This window comes from Enhydra lutris, unplaced genomic scaffold (assembly GCF_002288905.1).
Source record: "Enhydra lutris kenyoni isolate GAN:26980312 unplaced genomic scaffold, ASM228890v2 scaffoldscaffold48, whole genome shotgun sequence".
In the NCBI taxonomy this organism is placed as follows: domain Eukaryota; kingdom Metazoa; phylum Chordata; class Mammalia; order Carnivora; family Mustelidae; genus Enhydra; species Enhydra lutris.
This window is the reverse complement of record NW_019154132.1, coordinates 3,063,835-3,086,189: the sequence shown is the minus strand read 5'-3', so window position 1 is coordinate 3,086,189 and position 22,355 is coordinate 3,063,835. Positions and strand designations below refer to the sequence as shown.

The window sequence follows — 22,355 nt, the reverse complement described above, 5'->3', positions numbered from 1 at the left end:
TCCAAGATGTGGTGTCTAAGGGGCTTAAAAGGACATGATAGAAATTTTCATCATACTTCGGGCTTCTGCGCTAAACGAAATTGGCACATAAGTTATTTTCTTTCCCCCTTTCTCCCCATAAAGCTCAGTTTTAGAAAAGAGAAGTATGGGAAATGAATAGTCACATGCTGTCAGGAATAAATACCTAGATGCTAGGGGGGAACTGGGTGAGTGTTGGCACTCTTACTCCTTGGGTCTGTCCAGCCGTACCTGAGGACAGGAATATGACTGTCGGGAGGCCGCCTACTTCCTCCCTGGTGTAGTTTAGGACTGGTGTGGTGAGGTGAGCCGGCAAATGTAACCTTTGGATTCAGGTCCTATGGCAGCATTGTACTGCTGAGCTAAGAAACGTGCACTGGGATTAACATGAATGAAGCTGTTATCAGTATTACAGAGGTGTGCCCCAGTATTTCATGATATCTTTGAGTGATTATATCATTTCCTTTATGTCATCACAGAGAAAGGGTACACTTTCAGTCATACTTGGTCACATGAACTAAGTATTTAAAATTATATGAGGCCAATTCCAGTCCAAGGTATCTTATTACAATTCTGCATATTCTGTATAGTGAGCTCTGCCTGTTAACAGTAGAGTGGAATTAGAGTGAATGTAATCACCATTCTTTTCTGTTTGTACTAAGAGCACTCTGTATCACACTAGGCATTTGTTATAGGATCTGGAGCAAGACCACATGCCTTGCATTTCCAAGCTTGCTGACCTGAGATCAGGCCTAGACATCAGAAGAAAGGAAATAGTGTATAATTCTACCCATTTGTTGAATACCCAGTGCATGCTAGACACTAGTTTATTTAATCTTCACAGTAAACTTGTACATAGAAGGAATCATCTCCTGTTCACATATTGGAGAACTGCTGTTCAGAAAAGTAAAACACACAGAGGATACACAGAGTACACCAGACAATGTAGGTAGGGACAAAGCAGAAGCCCAGGTCTCCATTCAGTCAATCTTTAAATGGTTAGATTTTGTAGGAAATTAAGGCATCCTTAATGCAAGAAGGCAAGGAAGCACAAATAGTAACACTTTAAAAACGTGATCGGTTGAATCAAATCAATTGTGAACATTAATTGCTCAAAGTTACTGTTGGTGCTTTAGGGAAAAATAATAGTACAAGGATAGTTTTGTTAGGCTTGTTTTATACACACACACTCATATGAAATTGTGCGTTAATAAAACTTTAATACTCAGTTTTTATGTTTGCAGAGGCCACGTGCTCAAGGGTGGAGGCTCCAGTACCCAGAAGGGTAGGGCTGAAGTGCAGGGATGCAAAACAGGGTCTTGTTAGAACATGTGTTGACAGATCCATTAGAACCCACCTGCTATCCCTGACCCTGGCAACCAGGCAGCCACCCTCCCATCCCTACCAGCCACCCACTAGGAGATCAGGTCTGAATTTGATGCTCAGACTCAGGGACCACCAGGTACTGGGTTGAAACGAGGGAATTATAGATCCCATAGAAATTCCAGCCCTGCCCAGCTTGCTTCCAGAACACACCAGCAGCCACACCAGTGGGTTCCTCCACTTGCTGGACAACCACAACCAGCCACTGATCTCTTGATCACACTGCATGGAAGCCCCCAGCTGACTTCCTCCCCATGTGAACAATTTCCAACACTGTTTTGTATTTTCCTCTTAAATGTGACTGATACCCAAGGATCAGTCAGACATTTGTGAGAAGCCTATGCATGAAACACACCTAGATAAAATAAAGCGTACACTAACCACAATAACAAAAAAGATTCCAGAGAAGGAGACAGTGTAGGGAGCAGGAGATAACGCAATAAAAATGTAATGATGTTTTCCAAGGAATTGGAATAGAGGGCTGTAAAGAAGGAACAGCAGAGAACAAGGAGAAGTCCTTGGAAATTAAAAATATAATGGATGAAATTAGAAAAAAAATCAGTAAAAAGTTAGAAGATAAAATCATGGACCTCTTCCAAGAAATGGGACAAAAATGTCATTGTGGCGGAAAATGCAAGAGAGGGAAGATCAGAGCAAAACTTTCTGCCTCTGCGGTAAGCCAGCTTGCCCATCCCAAAGTGCCACACAAATATCTTTTTCTGTGTGTGCCATGACATGAAGCTGCTTAGGCAATATCAAATGAGATCAGTCCAAGATTTCTAAGACCTGAATAATAGGGGATACCAAAAAAGAGAACAGAGTCAGTCTGGAGGGAACTAACAAGTTCCTTAAAATTTCCCCCGGAGAGGAAGGAAAATTTGAATTGCTAGATTGGAAGATCCCACCAGGTGCACAGCAAATAAATAAACTGGGCCCATCTTAAGGACACATTGTGACATTTTAGAATATCAGGGATAAGGATAAGATTTTATGAGCATTTTGGAGATAAGGGGAAGGAGGGATGGAACTGGGGTCAGAATGTCATCAGACTTCCCAACAGCAGAGCTGCAGGCTGGAAAGCAAAGTAGCAAAGTGTCAGACATTTGGAGGTAAAATGCTGTGCAGCTCATTCCAGACCCTGCCACACTGTCAATTACATGGGATGGTAAAGACTTTCAGACATGCAAAAAGCCAAAATGTATGCATTCTATTTTGGAAAACTGCTGGACAGTTTGCTTCATCAAAATAAGTAAATCATGAAGCAGGAAGACCCTGGGGTCTGACACAGAGGATATTATTGGCAAAGAGATCTCTCCTAGAAGGTGGCAGTGTGGCACGCAGGAGAGCGGTGTGTCCAAAACGTGGCTGACAAAACAGTGGTATGAGTGCTTGAGTGTAATCAAAGAAGGCCTCAAAGTGCGATTGTGCTTTAGAAAAGTCAAATGTATCAAAACTTCATGCGGCAGTCTCATTTACAGCTTGGCACATTTGGGCCTGAAAGGAAACATCTACCTAGCTTTGTCGCTGGTGTGACCCAGACGGCAGCACCAAAACTCACATACTCCCTGAAGGTTCAGATTTAGTACTTTACAGTGCTTCCCCATTCAAAGAAACCGGGAGGGGGCTGATCCCTGAGGTCTTTGGGCTGGAAAAAAAGTGGAAATGGGTTGGTAAGCACTAGAGTTGTTGCCCTAGAGAAAGAACCTTTGAGATCAACATATCAAGATAAAGGAATCAATTTAAAGAGAGCCCCCACTAGCCCAGTTATGGCGGTTCAGGCACCAAGAAGAAAACTGAGATCAGCTAAAGCATTGTTTGTAGAAATCCCTGAGTCCATTAGTGACTTCAAATGAGGCAGACAAAATGAGCTCTGAGAAGGCACAAAGGAATTTCAGTAATGTTTTAGGAAGTGCTGTGTGATGATCCACCTGTGGTTGTTACTGTAAAACGTTCTGTTATCAAGCACAGTAGTCACACAAGCCAACCCAGAGGCCTAAAAATGAAGCTCATAGCCACGTTATACAACCCAGATGGAGGAAAACTCAAATAATACTTCATTTTAAGGGAAGACACTGGGTTACCAGAAACTGAAAGTTAGTGTGACTGGCTTTGGCCTTGTAAAATCCCAGAAAATGGAGAAATGAAGATTGAAACTCCCCCACCTACTGGGGTATGCTTGTCCACAAAATGGTGAGTGCCGAGCTCCAAGGAGCCGCTGGGACCGCCAGTGACCAAGAACCAGGCTCCTTGTGCGGGGTGGGGATGGTCCCTTAAGACTGATTGAGCACCAGGGAACCATTAAAATGAGCATTACTGTCACCTTAGGAAGTGTATAAGAAGATATAACAAAGATAAAATACATTAGATCCATGGTGTTAATACCTTTGTGCTAGGCTTAAGTTAAGCACAGGTGTAGAAATGATTTTTATAACTACTGTAATGCTTTGTAGGTTCTTAAACCTGTTTGAAAGCCTTAGGTGATCCTGGCTTACTGGACTGTGTAAGTCTTGATTTATAAGGTTTATAGAAGTTTATGGAAATGTTTACTAAGGTTTGGTTTAAAATTTTTTTTAAAAAGATTTTATTTATTTACTTGAGAGAGAGAGGGAGTGAAAGAGAGAGAGAGAATGCATGAGCCAGAGGAGTGGAAGTAGACTTTCCACTCAGCAGGGAGCCCGAAGTGGGACTTATCCCAGGACCCTGGGATCATGATGTTTAACTGACTGAGCCAGCCAGGCAGCCCTATAAACCCTATTTTAAACTGATAATAACTTAACTGCAATAGAATTAATATACTTTATACTTTTACTTCTTCTCCCTTCCACATTATAGATAATTGCTGTTTCAACTAATGTTTTTATGTTGAGTAACTAATAACAGATTATTTTATTTATGGATATTTTTTCCTTACATTAATCTTTTTTTTTTAACTTTTAAACCAGGGTTGTAAGTGAGTTATGTACCACTATTACCATGTTGCAGAATCTATGACTATTTACCATTACCAATGAGATTTATGCTACCTTTTTGTGTTTTTATGTTGGTGTTCTTTTACTCCCACTCAAAGAATTCCCTGTAGCATTTCTTGTAAAGACAGGTCTGGTGGTAATGAAATCTCCCCGCTTTTGTTTGTACTGGTAAGTCTTTATCTCTTCTTTGTTTCTTAAGGAGAGCTTCACCAGGCATAGAATAACTAGTTGACAGTTTGGGGGTTTTAGTTTTGGGGGTTTTTTTTTTCCCAGTATTTTTAATGTCATCCCATTTTCTCCTGGCCTGAAATGTTTTTGTTGAGAAATCTGCTTATAGTCTTACTGGTTCCCATAAGTATGTAACGTCTCTCTTTTCTCTTGCTGCTCTTAAAATTCTTTCTTTGTCTTTGACAGTTTAATTCTGGTGTGTCTCGGTGTAGCCCTATTCACATTCAACCTATTTAGGGTCCTTTGTGCCTCATGGGTGTATATATCCATTTTTCTCCTCAGGTTTTGGAAGTTTCCAGCCATTATTTCTTTAAATAAACTTTCTGTCCCTTTCTCTTTCTCTTCTCCCTCTGGAATTCTCATGGTGCAAATATTGTTTTTTTTCATTGTGTCTTATAATTCCCTTGGACTTTCTTCCTGGTTTTTTATTTGTTTTTCATTTTGTTTCTATAACTGAATAATTTCCAATGTTCTATCCTCCAGATTCTTTTGTCTGCAAAGTTTCAAAGTTTCAAAGTCTGCCTTTGAAACTCTTGAATTCTTTGGTTCACTTATTGTACTTTCAACTCTAGGATTTCAGCTTTTTGGGATTTTTTGATGGTTGTTACGCCCTTGTCAGACTTCTCATTTCGATCCTGCATCGTTTTCCTGATTTTGTTTAGTTGTAAGTCCGTACTTTCTTTTAGCTCACTAAACTATCTTAGGAGGATTATTCTGAATCCTTTTTCTGACAGTTCATAAATCTCCATTTCTTTTAGGTCTGTTATTGGAGCTTTATTAGTTTCCTTTGATGGTCTCCTCTTTACCTGATTTTTCATGACCCTTGATTCCTTGTGTTGGTATCTACACGTTTGACTAATGGGGTTCCTCTAGACTTTTCTGATTGATTTTGGCAGAGACCGTCCTTCACCAGTTAGCACAGCGGGTTTCTGGATACATCTGCTGCTAATGTTTTTAGGCAGGTGGGACCTGTTATTATGGTCTATTTTGAGATGAGGCAATTGTTCGAGCTCTGAAGATGGAGATGGTAGGTTGTGCCACTGGCTGAGAATTGTTGGCTGAGTAGGACTACTGGCTTGGTTCCCTACCTAAGTGAGGCTGTGGGATAGGCTCAGCAATTGCTTGGATTTCTGGTCCTGCTTGCTAGATGGTCAGGAGTGGGTACTATATTCAGTAGTGGTTGGGGCTCTGAATTAGCTTTCCTGCCCTGGTAGGGCAGCAGGCCTGAACCGAGGGCCTATACAACTCATTGTTTGGAGGGCTGAAACAGGGTTCCCTACTCAGGTGAGGCCACAGGTTTCACTCTGCAGATGGGGGAAGCCATGGGCTGTACTCTCTTTCAAGAGCCTGTGATTCTAGGGATGTTGAATGGGCTACAGAGCTTCTCATGTGCTCTGGGTAGGTTTCCTGATTGAATGGGCTGAAGGCTGTATTCAGCAGTGACTGGGGCTATGAATTAGATTCCCTGTTCCAGTGCAGTGGGAGAAGCAGTTCTAGAGCTGGTAAAATTTTGTTGTCTTAACTCAGACTGATCCACATCTCAATTTCCCTGTTAAACAGGACTGTTGGCTTTGCTCTGCAAATTCTCAGCTCTGTCTGTCCTTCTCTTGGCTCAACACCCTTGGGCTGAACAGCTCCCAGGGGTTGTGTCCAGCTCTTCTGGTCAGATGGGGCTTGGAAGACCCCCTCCACAGCAGCTACTGTGGTTCAGCTACCTTGCCTAGGTGGGAGAGGGAAGGCTATTCCAAGCTACTCTCAGTTTCCCAAATGGGCTCTCTGGTTGGGAGAGTCCTGGAGCTACCCTCAGTCCTCTGTGAATGTATCCTTCTGCCTCCATACCTGGTACTGGCTTTGCTGTGGGGACAGTCAGCTCTGCCTGTCCGCCTCTCAGCTTGAGCACCACTGGGCAACCCGGCTTCCACCACCCGGCAACCCGGTTGCCACCAGGCCTCTGGTCAGATGGGGCTGGAAGGCTGTAGCGGGTGGGGCTATGACTCAGCATGTTAGCTTGGGCACCTTCAAACTGGGCACTAGGGCTGGCACTCTCCTGGTCTGAGGATCTAATCAGGCAGATCTCCACCCCAGCGTGTTCACTATTCAGAGGTCACCCCTGACTTAGTCCTACAGATGAGCAAAGCCTCTGGGCGGGATTACTGCCTGGACATTGCAGGTTTAAACTCGGTCTGCCAAGATCCATGTGCTGGTTGTTGCAAGCCCCTCCCCTCTTGTCCATCACAGATGCCCAGTGGTTGAGCCCTGCAGATTCCCCTGCAATCTCAGTAGAGAGACATCAGGGTAGGGGCTCCTGCAAAAAACCTAGTGCTGGGGGAGGCTGGTTGTCTCCCCTAGGTTCTCTTTTCCCGCTGGAGAAACCGGAGACTCCGGGGAGACCTCCCCTTACGGTGCGGCACTGTCCGGGGGGCTGGAGGGCAGTATGGCCAGCATGTAGCCGCTCCTCTTACTTGTCTAATGCAGTCTGTCTTCAGCCTCACCCCACGCGCTAGGATTCTCTCAGTGCCATCGTGTTCTTGAATAGATGTTAGCTCTTCTTGCGAGGGCGAGTGAAGACAGGACCGACCTATGTTGCCGTGTTGGTCCGTGCCTGGTATTTGTATCAGTAACTCTGAGTTTTACCTTTAATTAAATCCATAGATGTGGAATTTTTGGCTCGGGGAATATGAATGTTTTCATGACATTTTTGTCTTCCTTTATTTTTTATTTAATTCTAAATTACGATATGGGAATATTGGCATGCAGATTTATAACATCGTTTACACAGATTAGGAAGGAATACCTATCTTAGTCATTGTTGGAAAGTAATGGTTTTTGAACTTTCAAAAATTGTGTTTGGGACAGGTATCTTTAATTTGCTCTCCACCTCTCCTTTTTTTTTGGAATTCGGTATGTTACAGTGATTAAGAGAGTGAACTCCAGAGCCACCCAGACCTGGTTTCCCGCCACCACCCTGCTGCTTGTATAGTCTTGTGACCACAGGGCAAGACAAAAGAGCAATGTCAAATGCTGGTATTGTCAACCAGTCTTACAGACTTGTGAAAGTGTTTTAGGAAAAGTGCTAACATAGGTCCCAGTGTGTAGTATATACTCCAAAAGCGATATTTATTTTTTCTGAAGTTAAAACTTTTTAATCTAGTTATTAGTTATTGTTCCTATTTGTGAACAAGGGAACTGTTTTCTAATATTTTATCATCAATGATCATCACATTAAGGAAGTATAGGAAGTATCATTTCCCATTTGTTTCAAGGACATTTATTGTGAGTGTGCAATTTAGTTATTTCATGATTAGCATATTTTCTGCTGTAAGACTATCCTGCGTATCTGGGATAAACCTATGAGGCATCATTGATTTCATGTTTCTTTTTTATTTAGCATTTTTTATAGGATGTGGGTGGAATTTTACATTTGGTGGCTATCAGTCATTTGCAGCTGAAAAATGGAAGCTATTAGACTTTCCTTTGGGCTTTGAAGAGTGAGCCACAGGTGACATTGTTCCCTCCTATCCAGGATGGAAGGAAACACTTATCTGGGCCAGTCTCTTCCTCAGACAGGGAGCAGAAATCAAGAATATATATATATATGTATATATACATATATATATATATATACATACATATATATATATATATATATACTTTTTAAAAAAGATTTTATTTATTTATTTGACAGAGAGAGAGATCACAAGTAGGCAGAGCGGCAGGCAGAGAGAGAGGGGGAAGCAGGCTCCCCGCTGAGTAGAGAGCCTGATGTGGGGCTCGATCCCAGGACCCTGAGATCATGACCTGAGCTGAAGACAGAGGCTTAACCCACTTAACCCTCAAGAATATATTCAGAGCCCATGAGCTGGGATTATGAACCTCGTCTCCTTCCTGACGGGTGCCTTTTCCTCTGAATGTCCTGGCTTGTTCTTCTTGGGCTCAGTATTTAAAATAAGACTGGAGCTGCTTTATGTTGAGGAATTAGTTATTGGTCTTTCAGCTTTCTTCCCTTTTTTTTTTTTTTAACAAAAATATACTTTTAAATCTTTCAGCTTTCTTGAGTCACTGAGGGGTTGTGCTATCTTGGGGGCAAAGCCAGAGGTCCCCCCCCCTTCCCCAACAAGAAGATTAGTGTGTCTGGAAACCCACAGACACCTGTATCAGGAATGCTCGGGACTGTGCTTCTTGTCCTGTGGGACCTCCTCTTACCTAGTTCTTAATTCTTAAACCTGTTTTTAACAGTTGTTTCCTTTAAAATTAATAAGCAGGGAGCATTTGCCAATACAAAATCCAAATAAGCAGGGTAACTTTGCATCCGTTTCATATAATGGCTACTTTTGTTTATGTTGATGTTCCCAAGGCCCTGTGAATTCCTGAAGCTATTTCTGTATCATACGATTAATTGTATCTAGGAGCATTTTAGTAGTGGGTATGTTCTATTGTACTTTCATCAGAAATTAGCAATTTAAGATACGGACGGAAGGTCTGAGCAAACCAGGAGTGCCCAGCGCCCCACCTTCTCTCTATAATGAATAAAGGAGAGTTTGAAAACAAAGAGTTTAAACAAGGACCGTAAATACAATTTATCAGGTGTATTCGTTAAGTATTCGTTTTCTGCGGCTCTTGTAACAAATCACCACAACCTCAGCGCATTTACTCTCAGGCTTCTGGAGGCCAGAAGGCTGGCAGGTTTCACTGAGCCACACTGAGGGGCTGCAGGGCCTTGCTCCCTCCAGAAGCTCGAGAGGAGCATCTGTCCCGTGCCCTTTCCAGCTTCCAGAGCTGCGGTTCCCCAACCCTTGCTTGTGTCCCTTCCTCCAGTTTTCAAGCCACAGGGTAGCGCTTTGCTTCTGTCCCCACATTGCTTTCCTCCTTGGTCACATCCTCCTCTGCCCGCCCGCCTCTCATTAGGATACACGTGATGACGTTTAGGGGTCACTTGGATAATCCCCAGTGACCTCCCCATGTCCAGATCCTTCCTTTAATCACATCTGCAAGGTCTCTGCTGTATAAGGGAACGTTCGCATGTTCCAGTCAGGAGTTGGGCTGGGGGCCTCTCTGCTGCCCATATTCAGTGGCCCACAGTCATGAACAGAAAAGCACGCTCTGTGAAAGGTGGGTTTACTCCTCATTCTCTGGTCTGGGCCTTTCAGTCAGATTTGTCCTCCCCTCTCCCTTCTACTCCCCGAAAATATCTAGTGTCGCCCTTTCCTTGTTCTGTAGATTCCCACGCACAGCTCAGATGAGTCATTTCCCCAGTCTCTGATGGGGGAAATGTGAGTCTGGTAAATATTTGTCAAGACAGCAGAGCAGGCAGGGGCTGCTTCTCCCAGAGTCTGCTCCTCCCGGGCCCGCTGCTGCGTCTGCAGCTAAGCTGGCTGATGGGGCCCTTGGCTGCCTCTTGCCTTCCCGCTGACCCTTCTGTCCTACCTTCAGGCTCTTCCTCAAGTAGGGACATCTAGAGCTGCAGTGCAAAGACAGCATAGTGGCCCTGAGTTCAGCCTTAGCTATTTAGTTCCTTAGCTTGGCTTTATCACTTCACCTTGAGCTCCCCCATCATAAAACGGGGAGTCGGTGATAGGTCTTTCTAAAGAACTGTTTGAAGGTTATCATACCCACCCCATCCTAGACCTCCCAGAAGTATTCCTGTTCTGGATCCTGCCTAGACCCCCGGGGTCATGGTCACATGCCCTCCATGCCAACCTGTGCAGTCTGACCCCTTACCCCTGAGGTCTGTATCTGGAGGTGGCCAGGGGCAGGTACCTGCTGTCACATACCCTTGTCCAGAACAAGGGGCAAGAAGGCCTGTGGCAGCAGGGGGTCTGGGGAACATGGCCGTAGATTTGGGCCTCAGCACAAGCAGAGGTTTCATAGAAGGAGAACTGAAGGTCAAAAGTCCTTGTTTTTAAGGTTTTCATATATCTTTGCATGTGGTTTGATTTATCTTTTATCTTTGGGCTTCAGGTTATCTTAAAATGGAGTCCTCCCACATCTTAAAAACATTCAACCATCTTTTTTTGCGTAACCTTGTGGTTGGATTCATCATTTTGAATGATTTTTGGAGGATTAAATAATACATACAAACCCACACAACACACCAAACAATAAGAAATGGAAGCAAAAGCCAATAACTCCTTTCCTGACTGCCCCCCCCCGGAAGTAACTTGGGTAAGCTGTCAAATGCATAACTTTCCACACTTCCTCTGTGCTCCTAGGTAGGTGAGGACATAGCCGTCCTCACTGCCCTTTCCCCCCCACACAACAGGATTATATTATTAATACGTTGTTCAGTTTTATTTTTCACTTAATATTAGATGTGCACAAAATAATTTTGAAGGCCCCAAAAAGAAATAGAGTTTTGTGAATATACGTATTTGCCCACTGAACCAAAGTGGTAACCACTAATAACAGAGTGAATATAGTCAATGTGTAATCCTGTAGTGATGTGATACTGATTTTATTGTGTTATTTCTTTGTTTATTTAATTTGGAATGTGATACTGATTTTAGAACCATTCTTTCAGGCTCACCATCATGGATACTCTTTCAGAGGCAAATGGCACCTTTGCCTTAAGTCTTCTGAAAAAGCTGGGTGAAGACAACTCGAAAAATGTGTTTTTCTCACCCATGAGCATCTCTTCTGCCCTGTCCATGGTTTTCATGGGCGCAAAGGGAAACACGGCAGCCCAGATGTTCCAGGTATGTACGTGAAGCCATTTCTGGGTGACAGGAAATGCTATTAATTTGTCAGTTGAGCTGGTCTTCATGTTCACCTCCAGGATTGGCTCCTGACAGGTCCCTCTGCTGGTGCTAGGGAATGGGGACAGAGCAGCGGGTGACATGCTAGTTCTGAGGGAGCGAGCACCTGGAGTGGTGGCCTCAGATCTGTGAGGGAGGAAGTGGTGTGCTCTATGAAGAAGGATGAGTGACGTCACTAGCCCGGACTATGCTTTTTCCATGAGTTTGAGTTTGTGAGTAGGGAGTCCCTCACACGGCCCATGCTGAGTTCTGTGATAGTGTTTGGATGTTGTCACTTGCTTTTCAGTTGTTAGAAATTGATACGTTAATTCTCTCACTGAAGTGTAAAACCTTCTTAGAATGGCACTGGTCAGTCACAGATGTTTCCAGTAACATCTCAGTTGTTTGCTGCTGACTAACCAGTACCCTAAAACTTAGCAGCTTAAGATGACAATTTCCTGGGGCCTGACTCTGGCTGTGTTGGGGATGCTTCTCCACTTGGCCCCAGCAGGGTCCCTGGTGTGGGGTCTTGGGCCTCCTCCATGTGGCCTCCTAGGCGTGTCTCCTTGGCCGGGTGGCCTGGGCTTCCTTACAAGATGGTACCCAGCTTCCAGGAGGACCAGCTTAAATGCACAAAGCTTTATCCAGCCCTTTCTGTTCGAGGAGTGCCTGTGTTTGCAGAGAAGGGGGGCCTGGTGGGCAGCCCTATTTGCGGACAGACTCTGAGAAGTGAGCCCACAGAGTAGGGCTTGCAGAGGGCACTGCGGTCTAAGGGTGCTCTTAGGGCTCTGCCCCGCCCCCTGTAGGAAGTGCCTTTTATATTCCATTGGACCAGTCTTAAGCTGGATCTGTATTAGGCTGAGCTGTGTTGTATCCATTTTGGAAGTCTGGGCACACTGACGTTGTGCATTTGTATTCTGTTTTGGATTTCAGACACTGTCTTTAAGTAAAAGCTGCGGAGGAGGAGATGTGCACCAGGGGTTCCAGTCGCTTCTCACAGAAGTCAACAGGACTGATGCACAGTACTTGCTTAGAACCGCCAACAGGCTCTTTGGAGACAAGTCTTATGAATTCCTCTCGGTAAGTCATACACACTGTTTTTGACCAAGAAAGTAAAGATGCCAAGGGGGTAGGGAGGAGGGGTCATGAGGTGACAGCAGGTAGCCTTAGGGTTATAAATTCACACCGGTGGGCAGGAACTTGGCTCTCTGTTCACTAACTTCATGCAGTCTCTTGAACCCTGCTTCAGTGCTATCTTCTATAAAGTGAGCCTTCTCATAAATACCGTCTAGATTTTGTGAAGCTTCAATGAGATAATTATAAAAGAATTAACATGGAGCAAACACAGTTCAAGGTAAATTGGCCAAGGGGCGCCTGGCTGGCTCATCAGAAGAACATGTGACTCTTGATCTTAGGGTTGTGAGTTTGAGCCCCATGTTGGGTGCAGAGATTACTTAGAAATAAAACCTTTAAAAAAAATAAGCAGTAAACTGGCTGAAACAAAGAAGGGATCAAAAGGAATATTTCTAATCATTGTTTTCCACATCTGATCATTTTTTTGTGAATGTGATACTTGGTCAACTTTTTACACTTGTAAATATTTTTATCATTTTTCCCAGTGCAGAATTTTTATAAAGTTATTTGTCTAATTATACTGGTTCTCTTTATTTATGTGCTTTCAGGCTTTTTTTTTTCATTTTTCAGAAACTACTCAAGTAATATGTTATCACCTTCTTGTTATATAATGAGTATATTCTTATTATATAAAAATGCAAGCAAAGCAGGCAAAGCAAGAGCTCTCACATCCCCTTCCATACCTCATCACTCCCCTCCCAGTATATGAGCTTTGATAGATATGAGGTGTATCCCCCACACATGGAGAAATAAATCTGTTTGGTGGGGTTTTCTCTACCTAATGTCATTATACCATAATATTATTTCATAACTTGTTTCTTTTTACCCAGCTCTGTCTGAAATTCTTTGTATCTTGGGCATTGACCTCTATTTCACTGTTATCTGCTGTTCCTCAGTATGCAAGTACTGAACCGTACCTAGTGCGCCCCTCCCCCACTGACCGGCATTTAGACAGTGAATGTTAGGGTACACGATCCAGTGCCTCTGTGCACGTGTTACTCCAAGATGGATTCGTAGATGGGAGGAAGGGAGTGAAGCTTTCAAGTTGTAGCGAATATTGTCAGATTGGCCAAAGTGCTGTGGTCACCTACAATCTCTCTAAAAATATTAGCAGAGTGCTCATGTCTACTCGCATCAACACTGCGTGTGGTTGACCTCTTAAATTTTGATAATTAATGAGATTGACCTACTTGTGTTTATTGAACATTTGTATCTTTCTGAGAATTTTCTTTGCACGCTTTTTTTTTTTTTAAAGATTTTATTTATTTGACAGAGAGAGATCACAAGTGGGCAGAGAGGCAGAGAGAGAGAGAGAGGAGGAAGCAGGCTCCCTGCGGAGCAGGGAGCCGGATGTGGGACTTGATCCCAGGACCCTGAGATCATGACCTGAGCTGAAGGCAGAGGCTTAACCCACTGAGCCACCCAGGTGCCCCCTTTGCACGCTTTTTATTGGGCTATATATCTTTTACTGTTCTATGTTCGGGGTATCGATCTTATTCTATTATATGATTTTTTTCATTACTTTTTTAAACTTGTTTCAGACTGAAATTGTCTTAAAATAATTGGAGTAAAGTAAATGTAGTCAAGCATGAGGTCAAATATTGGCAAGAATTGTTCCCCACGGTGTGGTTTTTTGCAGCCTATCTTATTTTATTAGTCTTAGGCATTTGTCATCTTTTTAATAAGCCTTTGGCATAAAGAAGAACAAAACTTCGAATAAACACAAGAACTGGTGGATTTTCTTTAATTTTCTTTCTTTTCTATTGGATACTTTAAGAAAAGCATTGATGTTTCTTTTTTTTTTTTTAAATGAAAAAATTTTTTTAAAGTTTTTTTTTTTTTAACTGAGAGAGCAAGAGAGCATGTGCACACAGAAGTAGAGTGGGAGGAAGAAGCAAACTTCCCCCTGAGCGGAGAGCCTGATGTGGGATCCCAGGACCCCAGGACCGTGATCTGAACCAAGGGCAGATGCTTAACCAACTGAACCACCCAGGTGCCCCAGCATTGATGTTTTGAATCTTATTTTGATATTGAAATATAAGGCAGTTGTTTCTCAATTATTTCTTATTTAGTGTTCCAAGAATCCAGTACCAATCGCAACATACCATGAGATATTCCTTCAGTTTGATTAGTCATTTCTTATAAAACAGTAATTTAAATAGCAAACATTTCTTTTCTTTTCTTTTTATTTATTTATTTATTTATTTGACAGACAGAGATCACAAGTAGGCAGAGAGGCAGGCAGAGAGAGAGAGAGGAGGAGGCAGGCTCCCCACTAAGCAGAGAGCCCAATGCGGGGCTCGATGCGGGGCTCGATCCCAGGACTCCAGGATCACGACCTGAGCCGAAGGCAGGGGCTTTAATCCACTGAGCCACCCAGGCACCCCGCAAACATTTATTTTCAAATGTGTTTAGAAGTTGTTGAAATCACCCAAGACTGTGTGACAGGTTATCAATACACCAGGGCCCAGGTTTCTTCCAGAATAGTTTCTTACTCTGAGAGACTCACACTGTTTTCAGGGGCACGGAACCGCCGTGGAGCGGCAACATAGGCAGAGCACAAACGCTACGTGGATGAAATGAAATGATACCCCTGCCCACCTCTGCAGGGTGCTGAGAATTCAGTGATGTTGTACGAAACAGCCCTGATGATAAGAATTCATCTGGCCCTCAGACCAACGCCGTATCTTCATTCACAGGGAAAGGCAAGGAAGCTGAGAGAGACAAAGTGATTTTTAAGGTCACACAGCTAATAAGTTGCGGGACAGCATTGGTAGCTACTGTGCCCCATTCCCTCTGTCATGTTGTCTCAAAGGGGAGTGTGAAATCCTGCACTAGAAAACCAGTCCTGGAAAGGGGGACTAAATATTTAGCTGTAAGCTGTTCAAAAGAAAGATTGGGAAACCATTCTGTAGTGCGTAGGGCGTAGTGGCCACAAATGGGTTATTTCAGTCCATTCACTTTCAATCCGATTTTCTGCTTTTATGGGGCACGATGTACATGTTCATGAATGACATCATCATTTAACAGACTATATTAACAAAATATAGTTTAAACTTTTTTGAGAGTTGCTCATGCTCTAAGATGGAGCCATCCAAAGTGGTAGGCACTAGACACATGTAGCTATTTGAATTTCCGTGTGAATAATTACAATTACAGTTCACTATTCAGCTCCTCAGCAGCATGGGCCCTATTTCAAGTGTTCAGGAGCTGCGCAAGGCACCGTTTGGGACAGCACAGACTTACAACATTGCTAACATCATCACAGAGAGTTGTAGTGGAAGGGGTGGAGTGCGATCACGTACTTCCCCTGTTGTATGGAATAGCAGACCCTTGTTTCCAGTCCATTGTTCTGGAATGTTCTGGAGGCAGCTGTGGCTCTTGCTGTGGGCGGAACTCACATAGCAAACGTGTTGGCTGTCCAGGAATGACACTCTAGTAACCTCAGAGTCTCAGTGTCTCTGGACTTACCTCACTGTTGCAGAGCTAGTTCCTCGAGGAATCTAGCAGCTCACGATGTTTATTTGATAGTGAGACCACTGTTTCACTTGGTTTATACGATAAGATTAAATGTAGCTGAAGAATGGATTTTCGTTAGTTCCTTATGCTTCAGTTTGATTAGTCATTGCTTATGAAACAGTAATTTAAATAGCAAACATTTATTTTCAAATGTGTTTAGAAGTTGTCAAAATCACCCAGGAGTGTGACAGGTTATCAATAGGCGAGGGCGTATTGTATTGTATATTTGTATATTCCGCATGTAAATCATAACATTGCGGACATTCTGATTGGGCGCCACGAAGAAGTTAAGCTCTAAGTGTTGACTCTTTCTGCAGCCATGTGATTACGTTGCCCTGTCTCTCCTAGTCTTTCAAAGACTCCTGCCTCAAGTTCTACCAAGCGGAGATGGAAGAGCTCGACTTTCATACCGCTGCGGAAGAGTCCAGGGCACACATCAACACCTGGGTGGCTGAAAAGACGGAAGGTGAAAATACAGTGTTACTCTGTCTTAATAGTATTTTAATTGATGTCACTGTCCATTCCTTCACAGGACCATGCACATGTAAACAGGAATGACATTTTTCTCTGAATAACTGTAAATTTTTAAAATCTGCTTCTGAAATATTGTCAGTGTTTGCTTATTTTCTCTAGCTCTTCCCTGGTCTCATTGGTGCGTCTGTAATATCCCTCAATCTTCAGTACTCCTCTTCTAGAAAAATCCATATGGTTGTCATTGTTGTTAATATAGACCTTCTTTTCATAAATACTATAAAGAAAAAGACAGAGCCAGGCTTCGTGCCATCTGCCTGCCCCGTGTTGCCCATGCCATGTGGACTGCCACGCATCCTGGTAGGACCCTCGCTCGAGCCCTCCCCCTCCTGTGGCTCTTCACTGACACTGCCCTGGACACGCACACCGCCGCTCACCTTTCTGACTATCCTTTACGTGCCTGTCTTTGATCATAGGCGCCAGGCATTCTTTTCGGTCTCACTTGCGGGGAATTCATCCCACACGGACTCCTTTGTCCATTTTATGTTTTGCTCAAGTGATGGTATTTTTCTTACCAGGGCTTTTTAAGTTTTTGTTGCTGCTGTTGTTTTATGGAACAGAATCCCCTTACATGGTTATATTTGGGGGACAGTAAACTTTTTTTATTGTGTATTTCACAAGGAGATTGCCCAATTTAAATATTGTCCCAGGTGCATGCATCGGGAAACTTTTTTTTTTTTTTTAATTTAAATTCCGGCTAGTTAACGTACAGTGTAAGGTTAGTTTCAGGAGTATAATGTAGTGATTCAGCCCTTCTGTACATTCTTCAGTACTCATCAAGCAGATGAGTGCCCTGTTAATCCCCATCACCTATTTCAACGCATCACCTGCCCAGGTCTCCTCTGCTAATGGTCAGTTTATTCTTTATCGTTAAGAGTCTGTTTCTTGGTTTGTCTCTCCCTTTCTTTTTTTCCGCCTTACTCCTTTGTTTTGTCTTTTAAATTCCACACATGCATGGGATCACATGGTATTTGTCTTTCTCTAACCATCTTGCAATTCTTTTAGTTCACTGATTCTTTAATTCTTCTTTTCAGGTCAGATTACAGAGTTGCTGTCTCCGGGTTCAGTGGATTCAATGACGAATCTGATTCTCGTGAATGCCATCTATTTCAAAGGAAACTGGGATAATCAGTTTAACAAAACACAGACCATGGAAAGACCATTTAAAGTCAGCAAGGTGAATATTTTGGAATAACAAAGGAGATTATTGGAGACAGTCCCTGTGTTCACACTGGTTTTAAAAACATGCAAGAAAGCTCACCTCACAAGCTAACTTGTGCCCTGTCTGTCCTCAGGCAGTTGGGTGGCTGGGCTCCCCAGCATGCCTTGTCCTTCTCCTTTGCTGTGTCATCAAAGGTAGTTGCATACTCATAGGCTATGGTTGCCAGGTGTTCTGTCAATCACAAATTTGTGTCAATCACAAATCCCATGTCAGTTGTCAGTCTTAAGGTCTTCCTTGGCTTTCTAGAACTTTTGAGATAAAGTTTGAACTCCAAAATATGGTATATGAGGCTCTTTGTGGACCCAGATCCTACCCATTTATCCCCATTTCTCTATCTTCATTCCCATCAGTACCTGTATACCCGTTCCCTTCCAGCAGCATCTGGAAGCCTTTCCTGACCATCCTCCTGGTGGGGATTTCCGTATCCCTCCTCTCAGCAGCCGCAGCGCCCCCTGCTGGTCCCCAGGGCGGCATTGTGGTGGTTTGAAGGGCCAAGGCTGCCTCACTGGTGCCGGGCATGTAGTTGGTGCTCAGTGAACTCTGAACAAATGACTGATCTGCAGCCTTCTTTTGATAATAAGGAGAACAAACACTAATTTTTGTTTAAAAAACAAGCAAAACAAAAGGACACGTATATAGAATAGACAGCAAGTTGAGCTGTCTCCAGCTTCAAAGATTTTATTTGCTGGTGGCCTTTTATCTTTTCTGTCACTGAATCTAGTATATTCTTTCTTTTTTACTTATCTTTAATTGTAGAGATTTTTGCACATACATCTAAGTAGACCGAATAGATTAGTTACAGCCTATTCCTGATCAATGACCATGAGTTGGATCTTCTAAGCAGACAGGAGCCTCAACTTTCAGTTTCTCAAGAAACATATTTTCCTTGGAGCTTTATTCTGAAATGAACTGCCCTGTTTTCACCTGGGGAAATGATTTCTCTCCTTGAAATTCATCTTTAACAAGATGTATGTTTGGACTTGATTCGTGGAAAGTTCATCTCCCCTAGGAGAGGCCTGTGGGCGGGCCGAGAGTGGGGCCTCTGGGAACCAGCTCCCCGTCTTCCTGCTCTGCCATGCCCAGCGTGCTGCCCTCATCTGCGGTCATGGTCATGGCAGCCACCATCCAGGGGGAAGGGAGGGAGAGGATGAAGGGTGAGAGCAAAAGTCCTCTCCTTTGGGGATCTGACATCTTATTCAGAATGAGAAACCTCTCTTCTGTGTCTCATAGGCCCAATTATGTGCGGCCTCTGCTGGCTGCAGGGAGGTGAGGACATCTAGCTGCTTCCTCATCTCTCCAGTAGAGAAAGGCAGAAGGAACACAGCAGGTGTTGAGCGCACCAGCTTGTCAGGCTGGGGGTTGTGCCTGCGAGTAAACAGATTTTGAGTTCCTATAGATTTTTAAAATTCCTTTGTTTCTAAGTAAGATGAAGCTTCTCTCCATAATTGTATACTTCACGAATCATTCAGTTACTGAGGTTGGATCCTTTCATATTATAAGACTGGGGGCTTTGGGTCCTGGATGGGTAGAAGAAGAAACTGCCTCAGACAGGGGTCAGCAAACTGCAGCCCGAGGCCAAAGCCAGCCCACCACTTTTTTTTTTTAAATAAATTTTAATGCAACATAGCCATACTTACTTATGTATTTCATGCTGCAACTATAGAGTTGAGTAGTTGGGACAGAAACTGTATGGTCCATAAAGTTGAAAATATATACTGTCTGGCCTGTTAGAGAAAAAGGGTGCTGATGGCTGGTCCTGGAGGTGAATGGGACGCTGAGGAATGACGGCGCAGGCATGGCTCAGGCCAGTTCAGGCGTGCGTTGGCAAGGCACAGGAGGAAACCCGAAACCAAAGTTTCTTGCTTGTGACACAGAGTCATGTGCTGGCCCAGAGACCCAGAGACTGCAGCGTGGGGCTTGGCCAGTTCACAGTCGCTGTGGATCTCATACTTGCACGCAAGTCGGAAGTTGAAGGGGGCTGCTGGCTAGGATGCGGTCACTGCCCCGGGTCTTTCTTACTGCCTGGCTCAGGGCGCACTAGTGACAAATGCACTGTTCTCCTGGTAAGATGTGTTCGTTTTGCCTGGTCCTGTAGTTGTCGATCCATTTGTTCAACCCATGCTGGTTGGGGGCCAGGCGCGGTGGCTGGTCCCATCACAGTGCGTGCAAAACTGGTGACGCTTTCTCTCATGAAGCTGCCATTTTCCTGGGGGCGAGAGAGTGGGCATGCTTGGGAAAATAGGACTGTATGGGACCGCGGTAGTGATCCAGAGACAGGCACAGGGGAAGGATCCAGCTTGGGGCTTGGGGTACGGTTTCAGGGTGCAGCCCTCACTGAGCAAAGACCAGAATGACGCAAGGGTGCATGCCGTCCAGGTTCTGGGGTCAGCAGGGCTGGGTTTGCCTGCGGAACCATCCAGGGGCCCCTGTGACTGTAGCAGACAGGCAAAGGGAGATGGGAGCAGAGAGCGTGGGGGACGAGCTCTTGTCATGTCACAGATTGCTTTAAGGGCTTCAGCTTTTTTACTCCCTTGGAGTAGAGGGGAACCACAGAAAGGTGTTCAACCCAAGAGTGATTTGATCTCATTTATGATAATATTTTAAAAGCAGAGCTGATACGACTTGCTGATGAGTCCATTGTGGGGTGAAAGACAGGAGTCAGGAATGCTCAGAGTGTTTGACGGTGGGGCGAGTGGCATTGCTGTCACCGGAGATGGGGAACATGGTGGGTGGAGCAGACCTGGAAGGGACTGTGAGGAGCCCAGTGTGACATATGACACTGGAGGTTCCTTCACTGTCCAAGTGCAGGCGCCAAGTAAGCACGACACACAAGAACGTGACTGTCTAGAGTGCAGGGGAGGGGTCCCAGCTACAAGTACACGTTTGGTATTTCCGTTTAAAGTCACAAGGTTGAGATCACCTAGAGACAAGCACTGTAAGGACTGAGTCCTAAATACCCCAGTGTTTGGAGGCTGAGGCAATGGAGATGGGCCGGCAGAAGAGGGGGCCCGGGTAGTGTTCCGGAAGCCAGCCAAGGAAGTGTTTGTAGAACCCCCACTGGCTGATTCTGTCCATTTGACCCATGTGTCCACTGGGTCTGGTTTCAACTTAATGTTTATCTGTTTCCTTTATAGAATGAGGAGAAACCTGTGCAGATGATGTTTAAAAAATCTACCTTTCAAATGACCTACATAGGAGAAATATTCACCAAAATTCTGGTGCTCCCCTATGTGGGCAAAGAGCTGAACATGATCATCATGCTTCCAGATGAAAACATGGATCTGAGGACGGTAAGGAGCACTGGGCAGTCCTGGCGCTTGCCGGCAGGGGCTGTGGGGGCTGCCTCTGAAGGTCGTGTGACATCCCGTTCCCGCCACCTCGTTGCGCACCGCCCAGAGCGCTCACAGCCCAGCACATGGTTCTCTGGGGCAGCAGGGTTCTAGATCTGAACATCTTCAACTCTTTTCTAGGTGGAGAAAGAACTCACTTATGAGAAATTCACGGAGTGGACGAGGCCAGACATGCTGGACAAAGAAGAGGTGGAAGTTTTCCTCCCTAGATTTAAACTGGAGGAGGATTACAACATGAAGAATGTCCTTTGCTCTCTGGGCATGACTGATGCCTTTGAACTGGCCAAGGCAGACTTCTCTGGGATGTCGTCCGGGAAAGACCTGTATCTGTCCAGGGTGGTGCACAAGGCCTTCGTGGAGGTGAACGAGGAAGGCACGGAGGCCGCGGCGGCCACCGCGGCCATCATGATGTTGCGGTGTGCAAGAATCATGCCCCAGTTCTGCGCCGACCACCCCTTCCTCTTCTTCATCCAGCACAGCAAGACCAACAGCATCCTGTTCTGTGGCCGCTTCTCCTCCCCGTAAGGACATAGTCAGCCCCAAACGGAGTCCTCTTCCTTTCTCCTGCTGGCCTGCTTTTCCTGACTCTTCACAATGTGCCTACAATGCAAAGTGACCTTGGGTGACAATCCAAAAATAAAAGGCCCGATTTTGGGACCCTGTGTCCTGGACTCCTGTATGTGTCTGTGTTCACGTCTCAAATGTTTCTGAGGATTGGAAACTGCCATTCAGGCAGCCCTGTGCTTTCATTGGCAGGGCCAGCGCCAGCCACTTAGCCAGTCCTGCTGCTTAGAGCGGTGTGGTCTCCTCCACCCTCACACCTCCCAGGTCCTCACTTTGGGCAGAATGTGGCTCTCCTGCAGGAACAGGAGGACTCATGTTGCCTCTCTCTTCTCTGCTCGGTGGCACATTAGTGAGAGGACAGGGTGACACAGCTTATGGGGTGCCGGGGGAGCAGGGCTTGGAGACCCCTGCAGAGAGCTCTAGCCCCACGCACGTGGCAAGCACTCCAGAAGCCAGCACAGAGCTGGGAGAACGTTAGCTCAGACCAGTGAGAAACAGGTCCCATTGCCCAGCCCTGTGGCTTTTTCTAGCGCAGCCCACAGTCATAGGGATCTGTGGTCACACACGCATTTAGATGGACAACATCCAGTTTCTCTGAACTCCTTAAGTGGTGACCAGGAGCCAGAGATGATTAGAGAGGTTCTCTTCATGGTGGTGTCATCTAAGACAACTTCCTGAGCTGCAAATACTGATTTTTTTTGTTCTA

At 44.7% G+C, this 22,355-nt stretch overlaps 1 protein-coding gene across 5 annotated transcripts in view; it reads left to right on the top strand.

Annotated features, from left to right (window-relative positions):
• The window catches only part of LOC111156696 (serpin family B member 6), a 37,542-nt gene extending 15,795 nt beyond the window's left edge, over positions 1-21,747 (top strand). For 3 of the 5 annotated variants that reach the window (XM_022517728.1, XM_022517731.1, XM_022517727.1), the window contains exons 2-7: positions 11,116-11,290; positions 12,263-12,409; positions 16,331-16,448; positions 17,548-17,690; positions 20,870-21,025; positions 21,206-21,747. In XM_022517728.1, coding sequence (XP_022373436.1) covers positions 11,126-11,290; positions 12,263-12,409; positions 16,331-16,448; positions 17,548-17,690; positions 20,870-21,025; positions 21,206-21,610 — 1,134 coding nt within the window. In that variant the 5' untranslated portion in view covers positions 11,116-11,125 and the 3' untranslated portion in view covers positions 21,611-21,747. Of the gene's footprint in view, positions 1-10,740; positions 10,761-11,115; positions 11,291-12,262; positions 12,410-16,330; positions 16,449-17,547; positions 17,691-20,869; positions 21,026-21,205 lie in introns of those variants that run through there. The other 2 variants (XM_022517729.1, XM_022517730.1) reach the window with 2 other exon arrangements.
• The last annotated feature ends 608 nt before the right edge of the window (positions 21,748-22,355 follow it).